The sequence below is a fragment of the Lycorma delicatula genome, chromosome 1, assembly GCF_047948215.1.
Source record: "Lycorma delicatula isolate Av1 chromosome 1, ASM4794821v1, whole genome shotgun sequence".
Lineage (NCBI taxonomy): Eukaryota > Metazoa > Arthropoda > Insecta > Hemiptera > Fulgoridae > Lycorma > Lycorma delicatula.
Genome location: NC_134455.1, coordinates 199,532,893 through 199,557,886, shown reverse-complemented (window position 1 = coordinate 199,557,886; position 24,994 = coordinate 199,532,893). Strand labels below are relative to the sequence as shown.

General features: G+C 30.5%; 1 protein-coding gene across 1 annotated transcript in view; it reads left to right on the top strand.

The window, feature by feature from the left end:
- The window catches only part of LOC142327385 (fibrillin-1-like), a 339,860-nt gene that overhangs the window by 168,188 nt on the left and 146,678 nt on the right, over positions 1-24,994 (top strand). Inside the window, exons 22-25 of the mRNA XM_075370397.1 lie at positions 532-657; positions 4,628-4,753; positions 6,849-6,974; positions 17,573-17,654. Coding sequence (XP_075226512.1) covers positions 532-657; positions 4,628-4,753; positions 6,849-6,974; positions 17,573-17,654 — 460 coding nt within the window. The remainder of the gene's footprint in view (positions 1-531; positions 658-4,627; positions 4,754-6,848; positions 6,975-17,572; positions 17,655-24,994) is intronic.

The window sequence follows — 24,994 nt, the reverse complement described above, 5'->3', positions numbered from 1 at the left end:
GCTTTCCGCCATTATGCATGGAGTGTAATAACAATATCATCTATTTATATTTTAATTTTCAACTTTACCTTAAGTGATTTCCCAACCTGTAAACTTTTTAAACTTTCATCTGCTACAAAAGTTTCCGTCTTCCAGACTACTTTCCGCCAAAAGTTATTTACAATCGATGCAAGTATTACTATTAATTTCAATCATTTTTATCTGTGCACTTAGTAAAAAAGGCTCTTATCTCTTGGACTATAAATATTTTACCTCATTTTTCTATGAATTTTATTAATTTATTTTTTGTATGAGAAGGCTACTAATTAATCATTTTAATATACTGTTAAAATTTCTTTATTTGAATCCCCTTTCCTTCAATAACATTTTACTGTGTCATCAACTGAAGGGGTTTTTGTTAAAAATTGGAAATGTATTTATATGAAAACGTAATGTTCCCCAATACTGTGAATTTTTGTTTTGTTTTATTAAGCAACTATCACTTGACAAATTATTGTATTCAGTATGGTCTAACCTTCTTTTCTTTTTTAGATATTGATGAATGTAACATTATGCACGGTGTTTGTGGGGATGGTACATGCAAGAACTTACCTGGCAACTTTGCGTGTGAATGTAAAGAAGGTTATGAAACATCTTCAATGATGCAGGTGTGCATGGGTAAGCAGATATTCTGCATGACATGTTGATGTGGATTACAAAACTCACAAAAAAATAAAATGATAAATTGTATTAATATTAAGTTAACTGATGAAAAGGTAAAAAAGCAGATAGAAATATATATTGTATTTATTTAAAATAGTTGGTTTTTTGCTTTAAATAGTTGGTTTGTTTTAGTTTTGCATTTTCTCATTTTTTTTATTTTTAGGAAATCACAAATTTTTCTTAAAATGTATGTGTGTGTTAAATGAAAATATCCACTGCATTTTTTAGGTTTCTATTCCAAGTAATACCTAGGATAATATTTTTCTTGAAATAATTGATAAATCCCTCTATAACTATTTTCAACTATATTCATTATATACTATTTATATATACTATTCATTATATAACTATTTTCATTATATACTTTTTAAATGGAACTGTATCATAAGTTATGAAATATTTATCATTTGGAGATCATGGCAATGATTGATCTGTCAACTTATTAAAACAATCTGAGGGTGTATTCCCTAATTTTTCAAACTGCAGCTATTTTTATTAAAACTGCTTGATGACATCTAAGTTGCTTTTTTTAAAATCTAATAAAGGATGTGATAATGATGATAGATATCAATAATTTTTTTTATAATTTCTATGCCTTAATCAATTTCATAGCACTTCCATAAATTTCCTTCATGATGGTATGTGATGTATTGTGACGATTGATTTCATTCTGTTCCTAAATTTTTTTTTTTATACTAAGTAGTATTTATATTTATTTTTTAGTATATTTTCAAAATTCTTGTCAAATAGAAGACTATTTTTGAAATGAATTTTATTGTGAATACTTTAATGAAGATGCAAATTTCATTAAATCTACATATTAGTAAAAAAAGACAAAAGTAATTTAGATGATATAAGTATAAGTAATAAGCATTAGGTGTTAAATGTATCAAAGAGATTAAGTTTTAGGTAAAAATTTGGTTTTAGGTATTTTAAAATTATTCCGTAAAGAAATTTTTTTTTTTCATTTTTTTTAATGTAGAAATCAGTTTTTTTTTTTATTAAAATTCTTGGGAAATAATGCTGTGACAGTGTAATCAGTCATTTTTTTTACAAAAATGTTTTAGCAAAAGTAAGTACATTTTTACTACTACTTAAATTAATAGAGAGATTTTATTAATAAAATAATATTGAGATATAATATTTAATAATTTATTTTTAATATTTAATAATCTTTTTGTGTTAATACACTTTTTTAATCGTTTTAAGATAAAAATTTAGATTATTGTATTCCTTAAAGAACCGTAGATTTTTCTAAAAAGAAGCCTACTTCTTTGGAGTACTCATCATGAAATAGTTTGACTTTCTAATAGTCTTAAGGAGTATACTTAAATACTTTTTTAGTAAATGCTTTTTGAGATGGGAAGTACACTATGACCAAATAATTTTCAGCTTTTTTCTTCAGCTTTTCAGAATTTTAATATTTGTAATATTATCTAAAATTTTGTGTAATCATTCATTACTGTGCTCAAAACTTCTTCTTTATATGTTATAAAAACAATATAAACTTATTTGCCAAAATAATTTTTCCATTTATTTAACTTGCTTTTTCCAAATCTGAACACTGGGTGGTAGCAATCAAAGAAAAAAAACATTAAAAATATTTTTCACTGATGAGAACCCCCAAATAAGCATATAAATCTGCATGATCTGTTCCCTGTAAGAAACCTAGTTTAATCATGTCTCTTTACAAACTTGCTTTACACTGGATCTCACTGTCATTTAACTTTGTGTATTCAGTAATTTGAAAAAATCTGCATTTTATTTTGCTATATTTTTCAATTATTGATAATAACTGATTCTTAAAATGAATGCCTAAAAATATCTATCTATTCACATGAATATAAAAATTAAACACAATTAATAGTATAATTTTTATTTTTTTAAAAGGGATTAAAAGCCAAAACCCAAGGATGTCAAATCAAGCAAGGATGTCTTCAAATAAATTGGAAGACTGCAGAATTTTATTTGAAAAATCCTGTATTTTATTGTGTATTGACAAAAGAATAATTATTTTGTTGATTTAATGTATGTTATACTGAATCAATTGGTCCATAATAATTGCAAAAAAGTAAAGGCAATGAAAAATGTGAACATAGGAAATAATGAAATAAGTATAGTTAAAAAGAAGTTTAATGTGTTTCAGAAGAAATTAGCACAGAAAATTAAAAGAAAAACAGATTTCATTAATGCAACTTAAAAATAATAAATTTTGAACTTTGAGCCCATAGAAAAAAATAATTACAGAAACTTAAAACTCTTGATTGTGCACTTAAAAACTTTAATAAGAATAATATAAAGTAGTGAAGAAAAACCAATCAGCATACCTGACTGCACGATTTGAACCAAAAGAAAAGATTTCTGATGTTATAAAGCTTCATGTGCTCCATTACCCAAGCCTAGTAAAGACATCATGTGGGTTCACTTGATCCTATAGAAATGTGTAAATGGATATGGGGTCAGAATTTTGTTGTAAAGACTGTTGTCTTGATATATATAAGAAATAATTTTTTTTTACTTCAGATATCACTAAGAAGTGATCATTTATAGAAAGAATTACCATAATAGGTTCACTAGTTTGTCTGCACACTTAATTCTTCCCTCTGTGATTTCTTATTATTTTGTAAAATTAAAAATGAATTGAAAATGAGATATTTTGAAAATCCAGGTTAAGTGTAGATATTTGGAGAAGATCCAAGTAGATTCACATAGGTGGTTGCGCTACAGTCCTTTGACTTAGTTTTGAACACAAAAGTTTCTTAGATTGTAAAGAAGACTGGTTTAAAGTTGAGGGAATGGGTAGAATTTCTGCTTAGTTTTTCTCATGTGCATGCACAGTGTTTGTAACATTTTTAAGTTAATTGCTACTGTCAAAGTAGAATAACTTCATTTTATATTATCTGGATCAGTTATTAAAATCTACATGATTATATATATTTTTAAATAGTTTTTTGAGTCTAAGATTACTTATCCCTGAAAGTAAAAATCGTTATCAATTATTACTTCCTTGAACGAAGTAAAGGATGTATTGTAATTGTGAAAAATTTTGGTTTTCAGATTTCAACGGAATATCCATTTTCATCATTCCTGAATCCATTTTGACTAATTTCAGTGTAACATCTGTATGTATGTATACATATGTACATATGTATCTCACATAATTAACTGTAGGATGTTGAAATTTTGGATTTAGGACTGTTATAACATCTAGTTGTGCACTTCCTCTTTTGATTGCAATCAACTGAACCAAAAGTGTCCAAAAAAGCCCAAAATCCCCAAAAAATTGGATTTTGGACTTTTTCTTAACTGCAGAAATAAGCCCTTATTTAAGAACTTTTCAGTGATATAAGTGGTACACGTTTTCATTGGTGCCAGAGCTATAGACAAATGAAATTTTAATTAATGAAATAATTTGCATCTTACAAGGGGAAGGCACATTGGTTCGAATCAGAATTCATCTTTTTTAACGTTTTTTTTTTTTTTTTTTTTTTTTTTTTTTTTTTTTTTTTTAATTTAAATATATTGATTTATTAATAATTATAACATCTGAAAAAAAATATCAGAAGTTATTAATGAAATGAAATTTTATATGCTTTTTTTAAAAAAAAAACATGTGTATATGTAATTTAATAGGTGTACAAGGAAGTCATATGGTGTTTACATCAGATTTTGTTTAAAGTAATTGATAAAACTTTATTATAAATTAATTTTAAAAATAAACTTATTTTCCATTTTTAGAATAATTTCATAGTCAAAGAGACTATGACCTATACAAGTAAAGTTTACTTATGTTTATAATACAGTAAAAATAGCTTAGGGTACGTTTTTAAAAGATCCCCTGTGAACATAAGAAGGTTCAATAGATTTAATTCTTAGATGTTAATTATTATTTTCATTTTTTATTAATACTATATTTATTATTTAGATATCAATGAGTGTGAAAGAACACCTGGCCTTTGTCGTGGGGGTGTTTGCCGTAATACTCCTGGAAGTTTCTTTTGTGAATGCCCGATAGGCCATGAATTAGCACCAGATAAACAGTCATGTAAAGGTATGTTGTTTATTAATTATTTACCATATAGATAATGTGAGTAATAATGAAGATAGTTGCTAAGGATATTAATCAGTAAGTTTTTAGAAAAAATTATAACTGCACTAGTAAACAGTCTATAAAACAAAGTAGAAAAGAGAACCAACCATTTACAAAAAATCAAAATCTATGATTAGAAGCGTATTTCTATTTAACAACACTCATCATCACAAAATATTAATGAGTAAGTAAAAATAAATAAAATAAACAATATATTCTTAAAATCAACATTTCAAAAAATGTTTGTTAGTGCTGACTAACCAACCCAGATAGAGAGTTTAATTGACTTAGACTGTTTAACATAAGCGCTAACATTTTGCTTTCAACTTGGACTATACATTATTTCAATTAATTCACTTTTTCAGTTTCTTTTCTTCCATATTTTCTTCATCATTTTCCAACATTTTCTTTTCTTTCTTCTGTCCAAGTATATTTCTTCTGTTGTTTTTGTTTTCACTGAAAAACTGTCTGTTTTTAATTTTTTTCTTACTTTATGTTCCTCGATGCCTTCTTGTGATATTTTCAGTTTTTCCAACCCTTTTTCCTTATGATATTTTCAGTTTTTTCAACCCTTTTTCCTTTTTTCTTTTATTTATTTGTTTGTATCCTTTGTAATATTATTTTTATCATTTCCTGTATTTTATCTGTTGGTGAGAACTTGACAACTTAAATGTGTAACCAGACATATACAGGAGTGTGGACTAAAGATTCGAAAATTAATAGCTTATATAAAATAACTAGTTAATATAATTAATCATTTTTTTCTTAATAAACACAGGAGCTCACAAAGTTTTAATATAGGTTGGTCAAGTTCAATGTGTGCTCCTTTTGTAGCTCCGCAGATGTTTAACGATAATCTTAACTCTTCCCAGGTGTTTAGAAGCATCTGCGGCTTTATTAGACTTAGCTTCAATAATTCTCTGTCTTAAATTGTCCAAATCTCAAACTTTTCTTTGGTGCACACAACTTTTAATAAATCCCCAAGCAAAAGAGTCCAAAGGAAGTGATATTTGAAGATCAGGTGGCCAAGCAATTAGATCTTTTTGTCCTATCCAACATCCAGGGAACATGATGTTCAAGAACACAGTAACATCTTGATCAAAGTGCGGTGGAGCACCATCTTATTGGAAACAGAAGCCTGCAGGAATCTGAGGAACAGCTAAGTTCTCAAGCATGTTAAGGTGCACTTGTGTCCTGTCACAATGGGCTCCATGAAAAAAATGATGACACCATTTTTGTGGAGTCTTAACAGACACTGACATTCATTGTGTCCTTTCCACTTTCATTCACTGTACGGGGTTTTCAGTGTGCCAAATTTGACAATTGTAGTCTGTTAACTATCTTACACATATGAAAGGTTGTCTCATCACTAAACAACGTATCACGATAATTAGGATTGTTTTCGACACTGTGTATTACCTTTGCAGCAAACTGATACTGTAAGTGGTGACCATATAGTTTAATGTTCTGAGTGGAGTATAATTCAATTCTGAGTGGTAAATTAGTGTAAATTTAGTTTATTTAAAACTCTTAATTAGTCACATTATAATTTTAATCATAATCTCTGCATGCTATAATTTCTGAATTAGGTATGTGTATGTATGTATAAAATAAATATTTTCCTCATAAAATTTCTTTCTGTTACATAATTTTTTTAATTTTAGAATAAAAAAAAAAGTAATTTTTCTGGATAAAGTACAATTTTTATGCCACCTTTTGGATGGAATATAATAAAAAGTTGACTAAATATTTTTCTCTAAATTATATAGTTTATATTTTTGTAAATTCATGGATTCTTATTTTTATCTTTCTCGACTTAAAATGTCTATCCCTAGTTTTCATATCAAAATGATTTATTCATTCATAGTAATACAAACACACAAAATTAGAAACATATAGATTGTCAGTACAAAAAAAAACAGTTTTTAATTATATAATATATGCATGCATACATTCATGCAAAAACACACATACACACAATTTACACCTAGAAATATAATTGCTTTATGTGCTTAAAAATTAAGTTTTAATCTTTTTATTTATAAATTTTTAATAGATATTGATGAATGTTCTCGTACAAGTGGCATTTGTTCAAATGGTGTGTGTGAAAATATGATGGGAACGTACCAGTGTATCTGTGATGATGGTTATCAACAGACTGGTTTAAAAACTCACTGTGAAGGTCAGTCAGATTTTAATTATTGAGAGTAATTTAAGTTTTTTTAATATTGCATTATCAAAAATTTGTTTTTAATATTTGCTGAACTTGGAATGGGAAAATATTATAATTTTTTTTGAAGCACACATCAGCTATAACATGTTTGTATTTTATTTTTGTCATTTGCCTTAACCGTAAAAGTGCAGGTTAAGTCAGTGAATTCTTAAGTCACTGATAATGATGTACATTTTCAAGCATAAGAAATATTCAGTGTCCGACTTATTAAGCAGATGTATAGTGAAATGGTTCCCCATAAACATCCTTTACTGAATAGCGTGCAACGGTACATCAGCATGTCATGTCAACCATAATTCAGATGACATTCAGCAACATAGTGGTGACACTAGTGATTCTTCTCTTATCGTTACAGGAAGTGGCTAACAGTTTTTCATAAGAAAAATCAACTCTGATTAGTGGCTCTTATATTAACTAAGGTGTTGGTACTTGTATAACAAACAGCCTTAATAAATACTGAGTCAAATTTTACAAAACAACAAATTAATCTACTCCTTCCTGTTAGGAGACAGTGTGAATACACTGCTTCAACAAAGAAAGGGGTAGTTTAAACATAAAATATATCAAAACTGGTTTTGAAGATGCTTACTGCTAAACAAGTATCCTTTTTTTGTTGATGCTGATTTTCTTTGTAGAGAATGTGCCAATAAATTCTAGAATGAAGGATAAGCTAAACCTGCAAGAAATAGAAGTAACAACTCAGAAATCTTAGATACATCTGGTTGACCTGAAATATGTAATTGTTCTGATGAGGGAGACAAGTGTAGCATAACTAATGGTTAGTTCCACATTATAGGCTCTATAAAACTTAAATTATCTTAAACTTACCTAATTATCTTGAACTTCTATTACTATTAAAAAAAGTAGAGTTTTACGTGAAAAATTTAAATAAAATTCAAGTTTACAGTGTAAGTTGCATTATGCAAATAATTTCTTTTAAACCTAATAATCCAAATATTAAATAACTATAGTCACTTGACTGAATAAAATCTTTCTTCTACAGTTACATGTAGTTATTCAATTCTGAATTCTGTAACTGTAAAATTTAACATTTTAATTTTTTCTTTCAACAGTATAATGATTAGTAACATTTAACTCGGAAATTAAAATATCTGCTTTAGTTTTGTCCATGATGGTCAGTGATGATAATTCTAAAAATAAACTATTGTAATGATAAGTAAAACCAAATGTTATAATAGAATTTTAATAAATTACTTCAGTATGTTTTCTGTCACTCTTCTGATTATATTCAATGAATGTTATGGTGTTTACATTCTGGCATCAGCTGATGTTACTTCTGGTGGTTTTCGTTAATTAGGCAGATACATAATTAGAATGTTAAAATATATGGAATTTGTTAAATTTTGGTTTTTTTGTTAATATATCATTGGTTTGTGACAATATAGGTGTTCCATGAAGAAACAGAGAAACTTTCAGGACATGTTCTACTGGTGAAAACAATGAAAAAAGCTTGTATAAAAATAGGGTCTGGAAACACTTTCTTTTCGAGTTACGGCTAATGAAAGAGTTCGCCCAGATTTCAGCTCTTCTAATAAAAAGAAGCCCTACTGTAATTTTTGGGATCCAAATTAAGGAGTAAAGTTGGTGGTTTCTTATGTAATTTGAGCTGGGAAATAGGATAAAACAGGTCCCAGAACTGTAACTCCTGTAGTAGGTTTTAAGATATCCAATGTAAAACACAAAATTTGATGTCAAAAACAAGTTTTTTTCGGTTTGTAGTACAGTATCTTTGTTAAATGACTTAAAAATGTGAAAGATTTAGTAAAAAACTTGTAGAGAATCTAATTCTGAGAAAATTAATAAATAGAGCCAATAAAAAGTAAATAAAAACTTTCAAAAACTGGTTTTTTATTGAAGAATAACAGACAAAAAATATACAATTTTCATTGTTGACCAACTGTTAGTATTGCAAACCTATACAATAAGATTTAAAAAAAATATTTCTTAATTAACGTAAATTTCAGTTTAGGTTTTATATAATTATTTCATTTTACCTGCGAAAATAATTAAATATACACAACTAAAAATATTGTTATATAAATTTTGTATTTTTTTAAAAATTATTTTCAGTAATTAGTGTTTTTGTTTATTAGGTACAGAAAGAATAATATGAGTTTCTATTTTTTATTTGTTGTTTTTACAAGGGCGGTTGAGAAAGTAACCTTCGCTGTAGCATAACGCTAGTAGTAGTGTTAGTGGTGCCACTACTGACACATCAGTGTACCCTCTGAATCAGGGCTCTTTGAGCTGTGTCAGTGTGAGCAGCATACTGTAGCTTGTTTGCATGTTATAATCTAGAAACATGAGCGCTCCAATAGAAAATCCTGTAAAATGGAAGGTGCGTGTTTTCATAAGATTTCTTTTGGGCAAAAAATATTTCAGCAGCAGTCATTCATTGTCAGTTGTGTACTGTGTATGGCTGAAACTTTATGAGTGATAGTGAAGTGTGACAATGGGTCTGATTTTTAAAAAATGGAAGGCCAGACATCCATGAAGAAGAGAAGAGTGGTAGGCCTTCTGTTGTGAGTGATGATCTTGTCAGTGAAATTGATGAAAAATTGCATGAAATCGAAGATTCACCATCTCTGAACTTTCTGAACAATTCCTGTAAATTTATCATATGGTTTTGTACAAGATTGTCACCAATAAATTAGACTACCAGAAGTTCTGTGCTCGGTGAGTTCCAAAAATGCTCACAGAGATCCATCAAACCAAATGAATGGGCTCTACCTTACACTTCCTTTCATGCTACGACATGGAAGAAGGTTTTTTGAAGAGAATTGTGACTGGGATGAAACATGGGTGGCCTGCGTGAACACCAAAATGAAACAACAGTCGATGACCTGGAGCCATATCAATTCTTCATGCAAGCTAAAGAAAGCCCGCCAAACTTTGGCAGCAAGGAAGGTTATGGCTTTGGTTTTTTGGGATGCCAAGGAAGATCTTCTAATCAATTTTATGGAACATGGTATCATGATTACTTTAGCAGTCTACTGTGAAACTTTTAAGAAACTTAGGCAAGCCATTCAGAACAAATGTCCCGTTATGATGTCATCCTGTGTTGTTTTTTTGCATGACAACACTACTCTTCACAGTGCTCGAAGAACTTTTGAATCAATTCCAATGGGACATTTTTGATGATCCCCTTATAGCCCAGACTTGGCGTTGAGGGATTTTCATCTCTTCACTCACATGAAGAAATGGCTTGGTCACAGCACTTTGATGATGACGATGAACTTCAAAATGCCATGAAAGGTTGGCGAAGTACTCAAGTGGTTGAATTTTATGAAGAAGGTATTTATAAATTATTAAAATCCTATGACAAATGCTTGAATTTAAATGGCGACTATGTAGAAAAATAGTTAAAAGCTGTATTAAGTTGTATATAATAAAATATTTTTTTCTATGCAAGTTTTTTATTTATAGCCAAATGGAGGTTACTTTCCAAACCACCCTTTTACATTAATCTTTTCTGTACTACAAATCTAAAAAAACTTGTTTTTCAACACCAAATTTTGTGTTTTACATCAGATATCTTAAAAACTGCTGGAGTAACAGTTACGGTGCCTTTTTATCCTACTTGTCTGCTCAAATTACATAAGAAACCACCAACTTTACCCCTTAATTTAGGTCCCAAAAATTACCATAGGGCTTCCTTTTATTACAAGACCTGAAATCCAGGTGAAATCTTTCGCTAGCCATAACTTGAAAAAAGTGTCTACAGACCTATTTTTATATGAACTTTTTTCATTGTTTTCACCAGTAGAACATGTCCTGAAAATTTCTACATTTCTTTGTGGAACACTCTGCATTTCTTAATGTATAGGAAAATACTTAATGTAAGAATATACATTTTTTGTATATGCGTAGAACACCAACAATGTCAATGTTCATGGGTTTGTGTCAATGAGATAATTGGAAATGATTATATTTTTAAGTGTTCATTGTACCTTTGTTTGAAGCTGACATCTCATTTGATCAATTAGAACATTGTACATTCAGTACAGTTTAGTTTATGTTCTTCATGGGCATTGTGTTTGTTTGGTGATCATGTTCTGATATAGTACTTTTCTTTTTGTTTTGAGGGCTACATTGTATCCAGTTTTTCTTTTTGTGAGCTATTTTCTCAGAGTCTTAGTTTGCTTGTATGTAAGTTAATGTACAAGTTGACAAGGTGAAGTTCTTATTTGTGGAGGGCCGCAGCACTGTTGTTTTTTTTTTACTATAGACAGAGGTGGAAATATAACACAACAGTACAGTCTGGGCTTAGTCTTACTGAACAAAGTGACATGTTTGTCAATCTATTCTAAACAAGAAATATTGTTCGTTTAAAATAGTTACTTTATTTTTTGGAACCTGTCATTTTTTTTTCTGATTATGGTGGTATTAACGATACACGCCTATTTTAAACTTCTAACCCGTAATTCTATGACTTTTGCGTCTCTGTTCCTCATAACATCATTATTTAAACCAAAACAATAGATGCAAGAAATGTATACTTTATTTATTTGTATATATACCGTTTTTAGTACAATATATTTTCATCATAATTGCATTTTAAAGTACATTGACTAAGAAAACAATTGTTCTTATTATAAAATAACAGTACAAAAGATAAAATACATTATTTATACAAAAATAGCCGTTATTAAAAATAGCGTAAAATAGCCAGCCAAGATTATACAAATTAAGCAGAAGAAAAACTGATGTAAACGTAATATAATTTTATGTAACATTAAAATGATATGTTTCTGCATCCATACACACAGAAAATACTGTTTAAAACAGCAATCTAATCTCACGGCAGAAGTCGCAGTTACTTTATTAGTATCACTGGAATGTGACTGCACACATCAGAAGTACATAAACACTCCGAATATGCGCCTCGCCTTGTCGACTAGTAATGTGATTTTCTTTTATATTTTTATTTTTATTTAGTTTATTCAGGAATATGTCAATAACTATGGTATTGTATTTTTTACTTTTTTTAGATATTTTTTATAGTAAAGCAGATGAATTTTTTATTTTGTTTCATAGGTTGTCTTGTATTTCAGTACCTATCTCCATTAATCAAGTCGGATGCAGTTTAAACCAAAGATATAATGAGTTTAAAAGCTCTCTAAAGAGACATAAACAATATTTTCCAACCATCTTATATATTACATATCATAAAACAACAGTGAAAAAAATCTTGATAATCTACATGTACACAAAAACACAATATCTTAACCTATTTTATTGTTAATATAACAACATTCAGAAATGGTATACTTAATGAAGGAACACAATTAAATTCAAAACACTTTTTGACAATGTTCTAAATATATTTCTAACTAATTAAAGAAAATTGCTGTAGTACCATCAGCTCACAACCAAGAATGGTGAGAATAGTAACACCAATTACTGAACATAGCCATAAAGGTGACTTTTGTAGTAAATTATTAAAAAAGATGTACTCTTGAATGTTTCATTAAAAAATTTAGTTCAGTTATTTGTGGTAAAATTTCTTTCTTTAAATTATTAATATATTTTAAATCAGGCAGTGTAATATTATAATGATAATAAAATTACTTTTTGATAAATAATATTGCTTAAATCCTGAGAACAGCAAACAGTAGATTAACTTGCTTTTTTTTCTAGAAGTGTTTTCTGAAGAAGTGTGCCTCAACTCACAACTGAGGCACATTTCTGATTACAAATATCATAGACTGATCTATTGGTAAGCCTACTGTAGTAATGTTACATTATTATCATCAATAAATTACTACAGTTATTTAGTATAAGTGTAGTAATGTGTCTTAGCTTTTATACTACATATATAATGTATCTGATGAATACAAAAATTCCAGGATGTGTTCTACAAGTGAAAATAAAGAAAAATAAACTCATATAAACATAGGTCAGGAAATTCTTCGTTTTTTAGTCTAAATGTAGACTATAATAGAAAATCTATATTAGTAACATCAGAAGAACATAGAGTTTAAGAAATCTAACTTTTATTAAAAAAAAAACATTGCAAAAAAATACAGTATTTTAGTAAATTTCAAAATAATTCAAATTTCTTCAGCTCTTCTTCATGTTCACTTACTGATACTAATTATAGATTCTCTAGCAATTAACTTTTTAAATTAGCTATTAACTTTTTTAAACCGACAATGATTGTTAACGTCTATATGCCTACAAGCGCCCATGATGATGAGGTAGAGTGTGTATATGAAGAGATTGATGCAATTAAACACGTAAAAGGAGATGAAAATTTAATAATAGTTGGAGATTGGAATGCAAGCATTGGAAAAGGCAAGGAAGGAAATATAGTGGGTGAATATGGGCTGGGCAAAAGGAATGAAAGAGGGGACCGACTTATAGAGTTTTGCACGAAGTATAATTTAGCAATTGCCAACACCCAGTCTTAAAATCATAATAGAAGAATATACACGTTTTCACGTGTATATTGCAAAAGCTAGGTGATACTGCAAGGTATCATTTAGATTATATCATGGTTAAACAAAGATTTAGAAATCAACTGCAAAGCTTATCCTGGAGCAAACATTGATTGCAACCATAATTTAGTGATAATGAAACGTAGATTGGGGTTTAAAAATCTGAAGAAAAGGTATCAGATGAATTGGTGGAATTTAGAAAAGCTTGAGGAAGAGGAGGTAAAGAAGATTTTTGAGGAGGATATTGCAAGAGGTCTGAGTAAAAAAGATAAGGTAGAAAATATAGAAGAAGAATGAGAGAATGTTAAAAAGGAGATTCTTAAATCAGCAGAAGCAAACATAGGCGGAATAAAGAGAACCGGTAGAAAACCTTGGGTTTCAGACGATATATTGCAGCTGATGGATGAACGTAGAAAATATAAGAATGCTAGTGATGAAGAAAGTAAAAGGAACTATCGGAAATTAAGAAATGCTATAAACAGGAAGTGCAAACTGGTGAAAGAAGAGTGGATTAAAGAAAAGTGTTCAGAAGTGGAAAGAGAAATGAACATTGGTAAAATAGACGGAGCATACAGGAAAGTTAAGGAAAATTTTGGGGTACATAAATTAAAATCTAATAATGTGTTAAACAAAGATGGTACACCAATATATAATACGAAAGGTAAAGTCGTATGATGGGTGGAATATATTGAAGAGTTATACGGAGGAAATGAATTAGAAAATGGTGTTATAGAGGAAGAAGAGGAAGTTGAGGAGGATGAAATGGGAGAAACAATACTGAGATCTGAATTTAAGAGAGCATTAAAAGATTTAAATGGCAAAAAGGCTCCTGGAATAGACGGAATACCTGTAGAATTACTGCGCAGTGCAGGTGAGGAAGCGATTGATAGATTATACAAACTGGTGTGTAATATTTATGAAAATGGGGAATTTCCATCAGACTTCAAAAAAAGTGTTATAGTTATGATACCAAAGAAAGCAGGGGCAGAAAAATGTGAAGAATACAGAACAATTAGTTTAACTAGTCATGCATCAAAAATCTTAACTAGAATTTTATACAGAAGAATTGAGAGGAGAGTGGAAGAAGTGTTAGGAGAAGACCAATTTGGTTTCAGGAAAAGTATAGGGACAAGGGAAGCAATTTTAGGCCTCAGATTAATAGTAGAAGGAAGATTAAAAAAACAAACCAACATACTTGGCGTTTATAGACCTAGAAAAGGCTTTCGATAACGTAGACTGGAATAAAATGTTCAGCATTTTAAAAAAATTAGGGTTCAAATACAGAGATAGAAGAACAATTGCTAACATGTACAGGAACCAAACAGCAACAGTAACAATTGAAGAACATAAGAAAGAAGCCCTAATAAGAAAGGGAGTCCGACAAGGATGTTCCCTATCTCCGTTACTTTTTAATCTTTACATGGAACTAGCAGTTAATGATGTTAAAGAACAATTTAGATTCGGAGTAACAGTACAAGGTGAAAAGATAAAGATGCTACGATTTGCTGATGATATAGTAATTCTAGCCGAGAATAAAAAGGATTTAGAAGAAACAATGAACGGCATAGATGAAGTCCTACTCAAGAACTATCGCATGAAAATAAACAAGAAGAAAACAAAAGTAATGAAATGTAGTAGAAATAACAAAGATGGACCGCTGAATGTGAAAATAGGAGGAGAAAAGATTATGGAGGTAGAAGAATTTTGTTATTTGGGAAGTAAAATTACTAAAGATGGACGAAGCCATCTTTATATCAGGAGTGATATAAAATGCCGAATAGCACAAGCTAAACGAGCCTTCAGTAAGAAATATAATTTGTTTACTGCAAAAATTAATTTAAATGTCAGGAAAAGATTTTTGAAAGTGTATGTTTGGAGTGTCGCTTTATATGGAAGTGAAACTTGGACAATCGGAGTATCTGAGAAGAAAAGATTAGAAGCTTTTGAAATGTGGTGCTATAGGAGAATGTTAAAAATCAGATGGGTGGATAAAGTGACAAATGAAGAGGTATTGCGGCAAATAGATGAAGAAAGAAGCATTTGGAAAAATATAGTTAAAAGAAGAGACAGACTTATAGGCCACATACTAAGGCATCCTGGAATAGTCGCTTTAATATTGGAAGGACAGGTAGAAGGAAAAAATTGTGTAGGCAGGCCACGTTTGGAATATGTAAAACAAATTGTTAGGGATGTAAGATGTAGAGGGTATACTGAAATGAAACGATTAGCACTAGATAGGGAATCTTGGAGAGCTGCATCAAACCAGTCAAATGACTGAAGACAAAAAAAATATCAAAACAAAATGCACTATTAACATTATTAATTGTACTCTATAGACTTTTACTGTAATTATTATGTAAATTAATATTTCTGTTTGATGGGTTGTATAAAATTTAAGAACCTTAAGAAAGGATTCATCACAATCCTAGGAAAAAGATATTCTAGAGAGCACATTCTGAGAGTATACAGAGATAAAAAAATCAGAATAAATCTATGGCTAAAGAGAGGTTGTGGTAATCTTGCTTAAAATATTCCAAATGTATTATGGAATATTATGGTTATTACAATTATGGTTATGGGAGGAAGGAGTCAAAACAGTCAATTTCCATTAAAACAGGTTATCTAACATGTAATTACGCACAAATTCTTTAGTAAAACCTTACAAAAAGGACTGTTTAAAAATTGTGTACCTTACTGTAAGTAAGATAAAAAAAACTTCTAAAGGTTGGAATAAAAATACATTTTGTAAAATTAGTAAAATATGAAAGTGATATTGTTTAAAAAAATTACACCTTTTAAAAGAGATAATGTTTACTTAATTAATTTATTTTTATCTCGTCAAGTAATCATTCAAAGTATGTTACTGTATACTTATTTTGCTGGTGAAGTGAATAACTACAAATTACTTTTAGATACACTTCTCTTTAGTGTGGTATTATTTATTTCCTTTCTATATCTCATTATAACATTATTTACATAAATTTAACAGTGTTTACATAATTCTAACTTGAAAGGAAATACTCAAAATAATGAGTGATTACAAATGAAATATACACTTTTGATAGATTATAAAAAATGCTTTTGAATCTCTATTTACCAGAGGTCATTAGAAACGGTGTTAGCTGCTGTAATGTACACCTCTTATCACTCAGTATTACTTACTCATTTAGCAGTGTAGCAGTGCTATAGCTTTAGAAGGGAAGTATTGTGTTCGGTCCAATTTGGGGATATGCGGTTTTCACTGGATTTTGATGTTTTGTCACGTAAGGAACCCAAAACCAGATGGAAATTTTCTATATGTTCGTATGTATGTGTGTATGTTTGGTGTCATCCTCTAAATCACCTTATATATCCAGAACTACTGGACCGATTTTGACTAAACTTGGTCAGATTACTATTAAATATGGGGCATTGATGCCATTATAATTATCAAATTAAAAGGTCAAGAGAGTGAGGCTATAGAGCCAGGTCACCCTTAGAATCTCAAGATTTTGCTTAATTAAGGTCTTATTTTTCTTAGGCACATTTGTTAACAATTAAAAAAGTAATATTTGCAAAAGAAGGTTTTTGCAAAATTGCACCCCCACTCCAAAAAATGCTCTAAATAAACTAGTGGTAAGTCGGTATACTGTGTTAATAATACCCTCTCTCAACACAAGGAGCACTAATGTAGCACTGACTTACAGCTGCTGTAGTTGTGACGTATTTAAAACATTCAATACATAAAGTATTTATATGTAACTTTATATATAAAGTATTTAAAGTGGCTACTACTACTGCCACATCTACATGATTGAAATATGGTATGCAGATGTGCTTTAGTTAAAATCATTGAATTAAATAAACAGAAAATATTATATTTAAATTAAATGATAAATATTTTACGTTAAGTTGTGTGTGTAAGTGGTTCATCAGAAAAAAGTCGCGTGATGGGAAAGTAGTACAACTGTGTTGTCAGCTTTTTTTTAATTCTTTCTTAAGAATTCTTCTCTGTGATTTGTTTTTTAATTATGTTTAAAGTAGTTCTTTTTTCTTTATCTGTTTTTGAGAAGCTTTTATTTATTACAAATTAATTTTGTTTTACAGATGTGAATGAATGTCTGATCAGAAATGGTGGTTGTGAGGATTTATGTGTCAATGCCCCTGGCAGCTTTTCATGCACATGTAGGTGAGTGATAGTATTATTATTTAGTTCTATTAAGTGATAAAATAAAAAATTATGTTGATTATTAAAAATTTGTGTGTATAATGGTTATTGGTGGGGGGAGTATATTGCATGGCATTTACTCCTAAATCATTGCTTTAAGTTGTTTCTTTTGACAATAGACAGAAAGATGTTGGCCGAAATATTTTTGAATTGCATTCATTGTAAAACATATTCAAACATGCTGATTCATGTGGTGATACAAGATGTGATTCATCCTGATACATAAATATTTGCTTGAAGGTTGTATCATGACAGTTTGAAGCCTGACAAAATTATTTATCTTTTAATGCTTCTTGATATTTGACTTCAGGTCACTACTTGATCATTAGGTTATAATTAATGTGCCAAGTATGATGATGATTCAAAGACACAAACTGTCGATACTGTTGCATGTAATACTAAACACTACAGAAACAAAGAAAACAGCTATCTGTGAGCCTTAAATAAAAAAATAATGCACCACATATCAGTAGATTAAGATTATCAGATGAACAGTTATTAGCTGTCATAACTTGTTCTTTTTCTATGCATGAAATTTTCATTTTTTGTTATGGATTACTTTTATAAATTTGTGATGTTTTTATAACTCATTTCAAGTAATGAACTTCTCTGAAAGGGCTTTTATCTCTTCTTGCCTTGCTGCACAATAACCTAGCAAGTTTTTTATAGTGTTCTAATACTTCATTTTCTATAAACTCTACAGTTTTATTTTAATTTTGAAACTTTTCTAAAGAGATTTGCTTATTGAACAGCATTACAGAATGTTACAACAGTTTTAAAAATGTTTTATGCCATATATTACTTTCAAATTTTTTTTCTTTCATGACCTCCTTTTTGAGCTAATATTGCAACTCTATGCTCATTTGGTGTAATAAATAATATAGCATCTACAGTTAATGTAGGTGCTTTGGTCTCATTAGGTTTCTGGTTCATTCTGGAATTTTTTAGCTAATATCTCAAATATGTGTAGCATGAATGAGGTTGTCATAATAGAATTTAAAAAAATATATAAAAAACTCCTATCAGTGGAGATACTAATATCAATCAACCACTACACTGATCATCTCAATATCATTAAATAAAAACAATTACCATTAATCTGTGCCAGATTAATGGCACCAACACATATGAATAACATACTATATTACATATAATATTTCAGAAGAAAATAAAAAAAAACCTAGTGACATTTGTTGTATGCTAACATTTGCTTACATCAACTAACAATTATGTAAAATTTTCATCATTTCCAGGAAAAAAGATGACTGTGTATAACTAATAATTAACTAATAATTCACACTGACAAGCAGCAATCAGCAATCCAGGAGAATACAAATTAAGTTACATAATTACAACTTATATTAGTTGGGTTGGATATTTTTACAGATAGAAAGCGCGCTCACACACACACACACACCAGAATCAGTTTTTAATTAGCAAATCACTTCAAAGAAACAGGCCATATATACAAATACATTGATCATGTTGGTATAGAAACTGATATCAAATACTCAAACTACTAAATGTACAGTGCGTATGAAAATAAAACCTTGCTTGCACAAGGAAAATGTTTCTGTGCAGGGCATTAATGTTACTCTTTTCTTGTAACATTAGGCTTATTCAAAAACTGAGTATTCTGTAATACAGTATGTTTAAACTATTTTCTTAAATGGCAAAAATTCTTTCCATAATTAAAATTCTTAATATTTTGTTTAATTTCAGACAATAATTTCTTTAAAAACATTTAGCATACTTATAAATATTTCGTACTGTATACAGAACAAAAATTAATAGTTTATATTTGCAGATGTATGAGGGATATCCCTAAAGTAAAGACCACTGGGAAATTTCTTTCCTTAAAGTTGGGGAACCTGTATTGTTGTGTATAAGTTGTTGTGTTGTAGTATCTTTGATTACGTGTGAGTTATTATGTTATAAAATGAATAGGAAAATCGATGTTGCTACCAACTGTGAAATACACAGAGTCATACGTTTTTTAAACCATCAAATTTTAAGCCGGCTGAAATTCATAGGTAGTTGGTTGCTGTGTATGGTGATAATATAATGAATAAAACAAATGTTCAAAAATAGTGTGAAAGGTGAAGAAATAACAGAATTAATATGCATGGTGAAGAACGTTTGGGGAGGCCCTCGATAATCACTAAGGACTTGTTGAAATGCATCGATGATGAAATCAGGAAAGATCATCGTTCAATGATTTCCGACCTGGCCCCTCTTTTTCCTGATGTTTCAAGAGCTGTTATCTGTCAAATTTTTCATGACCGTTTCGGCTTCAGAAAGTTTGTGCATGTTGGGTGCAGCACATCTTAACTAAACATCACAAAAAAATCCGAATGGGATCTGCTTTGGAATTTCTAATGCGCTACACAGAAAAAGGTGATGAGTTCCTTAATTCAATTGTTAACAGCAATGGAACATGGATTTCATACTACATGCCAGAAAGAAATTGGCTGTCAAACAAATGATGTCATCCTCAATCACCAACCAGACCAAGAAAGGTCACGTTACAGCCATTTGGACGTAAACTGATGGCCACACTCTTTTGGGATTGGTTTGGCATACTGCTGATTGATTTCATGCCACGTGGATTGACTATAAATGCAGAAGCCCACTGCGAAACTCTATGTAAGTTATGGCACGCCATTCAAAATCGGCGATGTGGGTGGCTGATTGATGGCGTCATCCTGCTGCACGATAATGCATGTCCATATGTTGCGGGTCCAAAATGTGATTTACTGAGAACATTTGGATGGGAAATTTATGATCACCGACTATATAGTGCATACTTAGGTCCTTCTGATTACCATTTGTTTGGGAACTTGAAAGAATTTTTGAGTGGTAAGCGATTCGCAGGAGACGAACTTAAAAATGCTGTTAATCAGTGGCTAAATGGACTGTTGGCGGAAGAGTACGATGAGGGTATATTGAAGCTGGTGTATCATTACAATAAATGTCTTAATTCATGTGGCGATTTTATAGAGAATTAGTATAAAGCATATAGTTAAAGTATTCGTGAAGTTTTCAGAATAAATTTTTTTACAATGAAACGGTTTTTACTTTAGAAATAACCTCTTGTATTATTACACGCCCTCCACCAAGTGAGTCATAGAATGAATGACCACTTTATACAAATAAAGATTATAAAAAATATTTCATTTGACTTACATTTATATGCACTTGTAATAGGTATTAGTGTTGTTGATGATGTTTATAGTAATAAACATCATCATTATATAATAGGCCTATTATACCTTACATATTATAATAATTTATTAATAGCTTATTTATGTGTATTCATAGAATAGCTAAGTAATTTTTGTATCGGATTATTGACCAATATTCAATACTATTGTTTACTTTTCATTTTCAATAAACTGATTTATTTCAATTATTGGCGTGTCCTGGTACAAATGGTGTAGTTGTTTCCTTCCATAATATGTGGTGTGTTAGTTAATGTTTTGTGTGTATCATAAATTCATGTGATTTGAATTTTTTGTTAGTGAATTTTTTTTTTGCAATGACAAAATTTAAATCTAAAAAGCTCTGTAGTCAACCTCGTTAAATAGTTAATATATACAATTTTATAAAGAAACTATAAAGTCAAGAAAATTAGATGCCAAACATTTAATATGCATTCAATAATGTGAAGAAAGAACCACTGCAGCTTGTGGGATTTCAAGATCAGTAGATCAAAAACTCCAAAAACAAAAGCAGGATCTTAAATTTAAATCACAGTTGTGCTAATTCAGCACACCAAAAAAAGTATAAATAACGTTGAAAACCATTTATTGGATTAGACCACTAACTGTTTTGATCAAGGTATTGAAAGAAGAACAGTTAACAAGTTTCATGCAAAACATAATGAAATGTCTACATTAAATAAATTATGTGAAGAACTTTAAAAGAGTTATGTGAAGACTTTTAAAGATTCTAGAACTACTCTAGCAGCTCTCCTGAAAGAGTAGGGTTTGAGTAATGTAGAACTGATAATAATAACCACACATCTCAGGATTGGTCGAACTGAGAATGTACAAGACCACACTTCATTTACACTCATTCATATCATCCTCACTCATCCTCTGAAGTATTATCTAAAAACGGTAGTTACCGTAGGCTAAACAGGAAAAAGAAATAAAGAACTGATAATAACAGGAAATTTTTGATTGAGAAAGAAGACATTTGGTGGAAGAAGGTAGAACATTTAAGAAAAATTACTGATTGCAGAAAGAAAATTCTTCAATATTTTATTTGGACAGATTGTATATTTTAATAAGACAAAAATCATGGTCGGATGACAGTGGTGCAAGAGTAGAAATGTTGATTAATAAAGTTGAATGGTTAATCATAATCCACACTGGAGGAAAAATGGGATTCCTTGTATTGAATGCAATTTCGACAGTATCAACAATTATGATATCATGAACTGGGCATGTGAAAAATTAATTCCTGGTCTTCCCCCTAGTTGTTATCAATAATGTGCGATTCCACAATTCACCTCTAGAGAAGACTCCTTATTCAAATGATAGAAAAAGTGGCATGATTACTAATTGGTTAGAAAAAAATATATTCTGTTTAATAAAACAGTGTTACAACCACAGTTATATGACAATAAAATCACTTAGAAATTCGAAAATAAAGTACCATTTTGATGAACAGTTAAAACACAGGCATCAGATTCTGTGACTTTCATCTTAACCATTCCAATTTAAATCCAATTGAGATGGTATGGTTGGCTCTGAAAAGATATATTGGTAGTGATAACATGACATTTAACATTTTTAATGTCAGATATTAAAAAATTAGCTCGGGAAAAAATAAAATGAATAAGGATGATTGGAAACCATATTGCAAACGTGTAAAAAAAGCTGAAACTGAGTATAAGAAGATGGAACTGCTAATTAACAAAATAATAGATAAATTTATCATACATCTAGACAATGGTAGTGAAAGTGACCAACTGCTCTAATGAAGAGAGAGAAGATGGTAAACTTGGAAAGGAACCGGATATATTTCAAGTAAGTGTAAATAATAATAATAATTTTTTTTTTTTTTGCGGAGGGAGGTGGAAATACATTTACGCACGGAGGGTCAGGCTTCTGCTGATGGTATGATCCAATCACTATCAGCAGACTACAGACCAAAACCACCCTCCCTTCTACCAGGACTCGACCTGGAATCGTTTAACACATTACTTCCAGTCGAGTCCTCCTATACTAGCCTGATTAGGTGCTATCTAATTTTCAGGACTATCCAGGTCAACCTTTTTGGCCCTGAGAATGTTGCCGATGAATCGGGCTACACTTTCCCAGCTGCTTAGGTCACGGAGCATCATTGCAATCACGTTGTGGGGATTCAGTGCTCTGAGATCCGCCTCTAGTGTCCCTCGATCTGCCGCCAACCGAGCACATTTGAAAAAGGTTTGATCAGCGTCCTCCCATACACTGGGGCAATACAGGCAGTCTGGAGATGGCGCTTTCCCTATGACATGGAGGTAAGCGCAGAAGTACCCGTGAACCGTTAAAAATTGGGTCATGTAGTACTCCACCTCTCCATGCCGTCGCTCCGTCCACGGTCTGACCAGAGGAATAAGACTTGTGGTCCATCGTCCTCTGGTCTCGTGGTCCTAGGTCTCTTGCCATGAGAGGAACGTGCGAGTGCGCTTCTTGTTGGCAATGGTTACCTGGTCTTCGCTTGCCCATCGCCTCCTGTAGGTCACCTGGCACTCCCTTGCCAAAATAGCAATGAGTATGATGCCAGGGACCACAAGTATTGCAGGCTCTGAGACTGTTCAGTACACGGAAGTGACTCGCAAGGCTGCGGTGCGTTGCATCTGCACGAGCCGCTTCCAGTTTCTTGCAACTCTTAATGCCTGGGCCCATACTTCCGACCTGTATAACAGGATGGAATGTACCGCGGACATCAGCAATCGCTGTCTGCTGGCCTTCGGTCCGCTGACATTCACCACGAGCTGGCTGAAAGCAGTTACAGCTCTCGCAGTTTTGTCGGTGGCTCTACGAAGCTGCTCAGCAATGCTGAGTTTCTGGTCAATCATCATACCGAGGTACTTTATGGCCAGCTTGGTCTCGACAACCTCTACCTCAACCCGCAGATAGTGAAGGGTGTCGATATGCTTCTTCGTTAGAACTACGATCTCATCTGTAGATAAAATATCTACAGCTTCAATTAAAGTTTTCTTGCCAAGATTAATAATAAAATATTTTTTTAAGTGAATATATTGTGATCAATTTCACAATAAATAAAATTAGCTTGAATACCTATATATATATTTCTATTTTTAAAAAAATAATGATACCACTAGTGTAATGTAATTCTGAATTTGCACACTGTCTAAGCAAAAATTCTACAATATACTTTTTCAAAATAACTAACTTGAATTCAGTTTGTTATAGCATCTATTCAGAAAAAGAACTGGCATATTGTCTTGATTTCATCATAATTTAATTTCAATCACATCAGAAATTCATTATATGCATGATATCATTCATTGTGAATGTATTTTTAAGTGTTTATGGGATTTAAAAAAATTAATCAGGGAAATTGTTCTTTTATAAAGTATAAAAAAAATTATTATATTTTTTGATTAACCTGTTTTGGTAAAAAACATCACCTGTTTACTGTAAATTTTTATATACATTATTAGTGATATGATTATACATGGATTAGTACAATGAATTTTTCAAATCTTTGAATGAAAACTGTGGAGCAATATGTATTCAAACCACCAAATTCGCCTGATTTATTTAATTGCTTCTGAAAACCTGCAGCATGGTGAATGTAAAGATTATATAATGGGACATGTAGTACATTAGAAAAGTAACAAATGTCAAGTTATACACAGTGTTAATATAAATGAGTGGCATAGTATATTAATAGTAATTGTACATCTAATTTAGTGTAATTATGGATACAATATGTACATATTGTATCCATAATTACACTAGTACTAGTTAAGTATATTCAAGTACTAGTTAAGTACTAGTTAATAGGTGATCAATTAACTAGTAAAGAAAACAAAAAAAAAGTGAATTATTTAAGGAGAAACAGAAGGATGAGGAATTTAAAATTAAAATTGCATGCAAAGTACCAAAAGGTGAAGTTCTGAAAGTTTATAAAAAATTGAAAACTTTATAAATGTAGATTGAGGATCTGAAGTAGAACATTAGTGACACAGAAGAAAAAAGGAACAAGTAGATGGAATGAAAAATGCTATAATTCCAAGTTGTAGATAAAAACAGAGCTGGAAGAACCCGTTGAAAGAA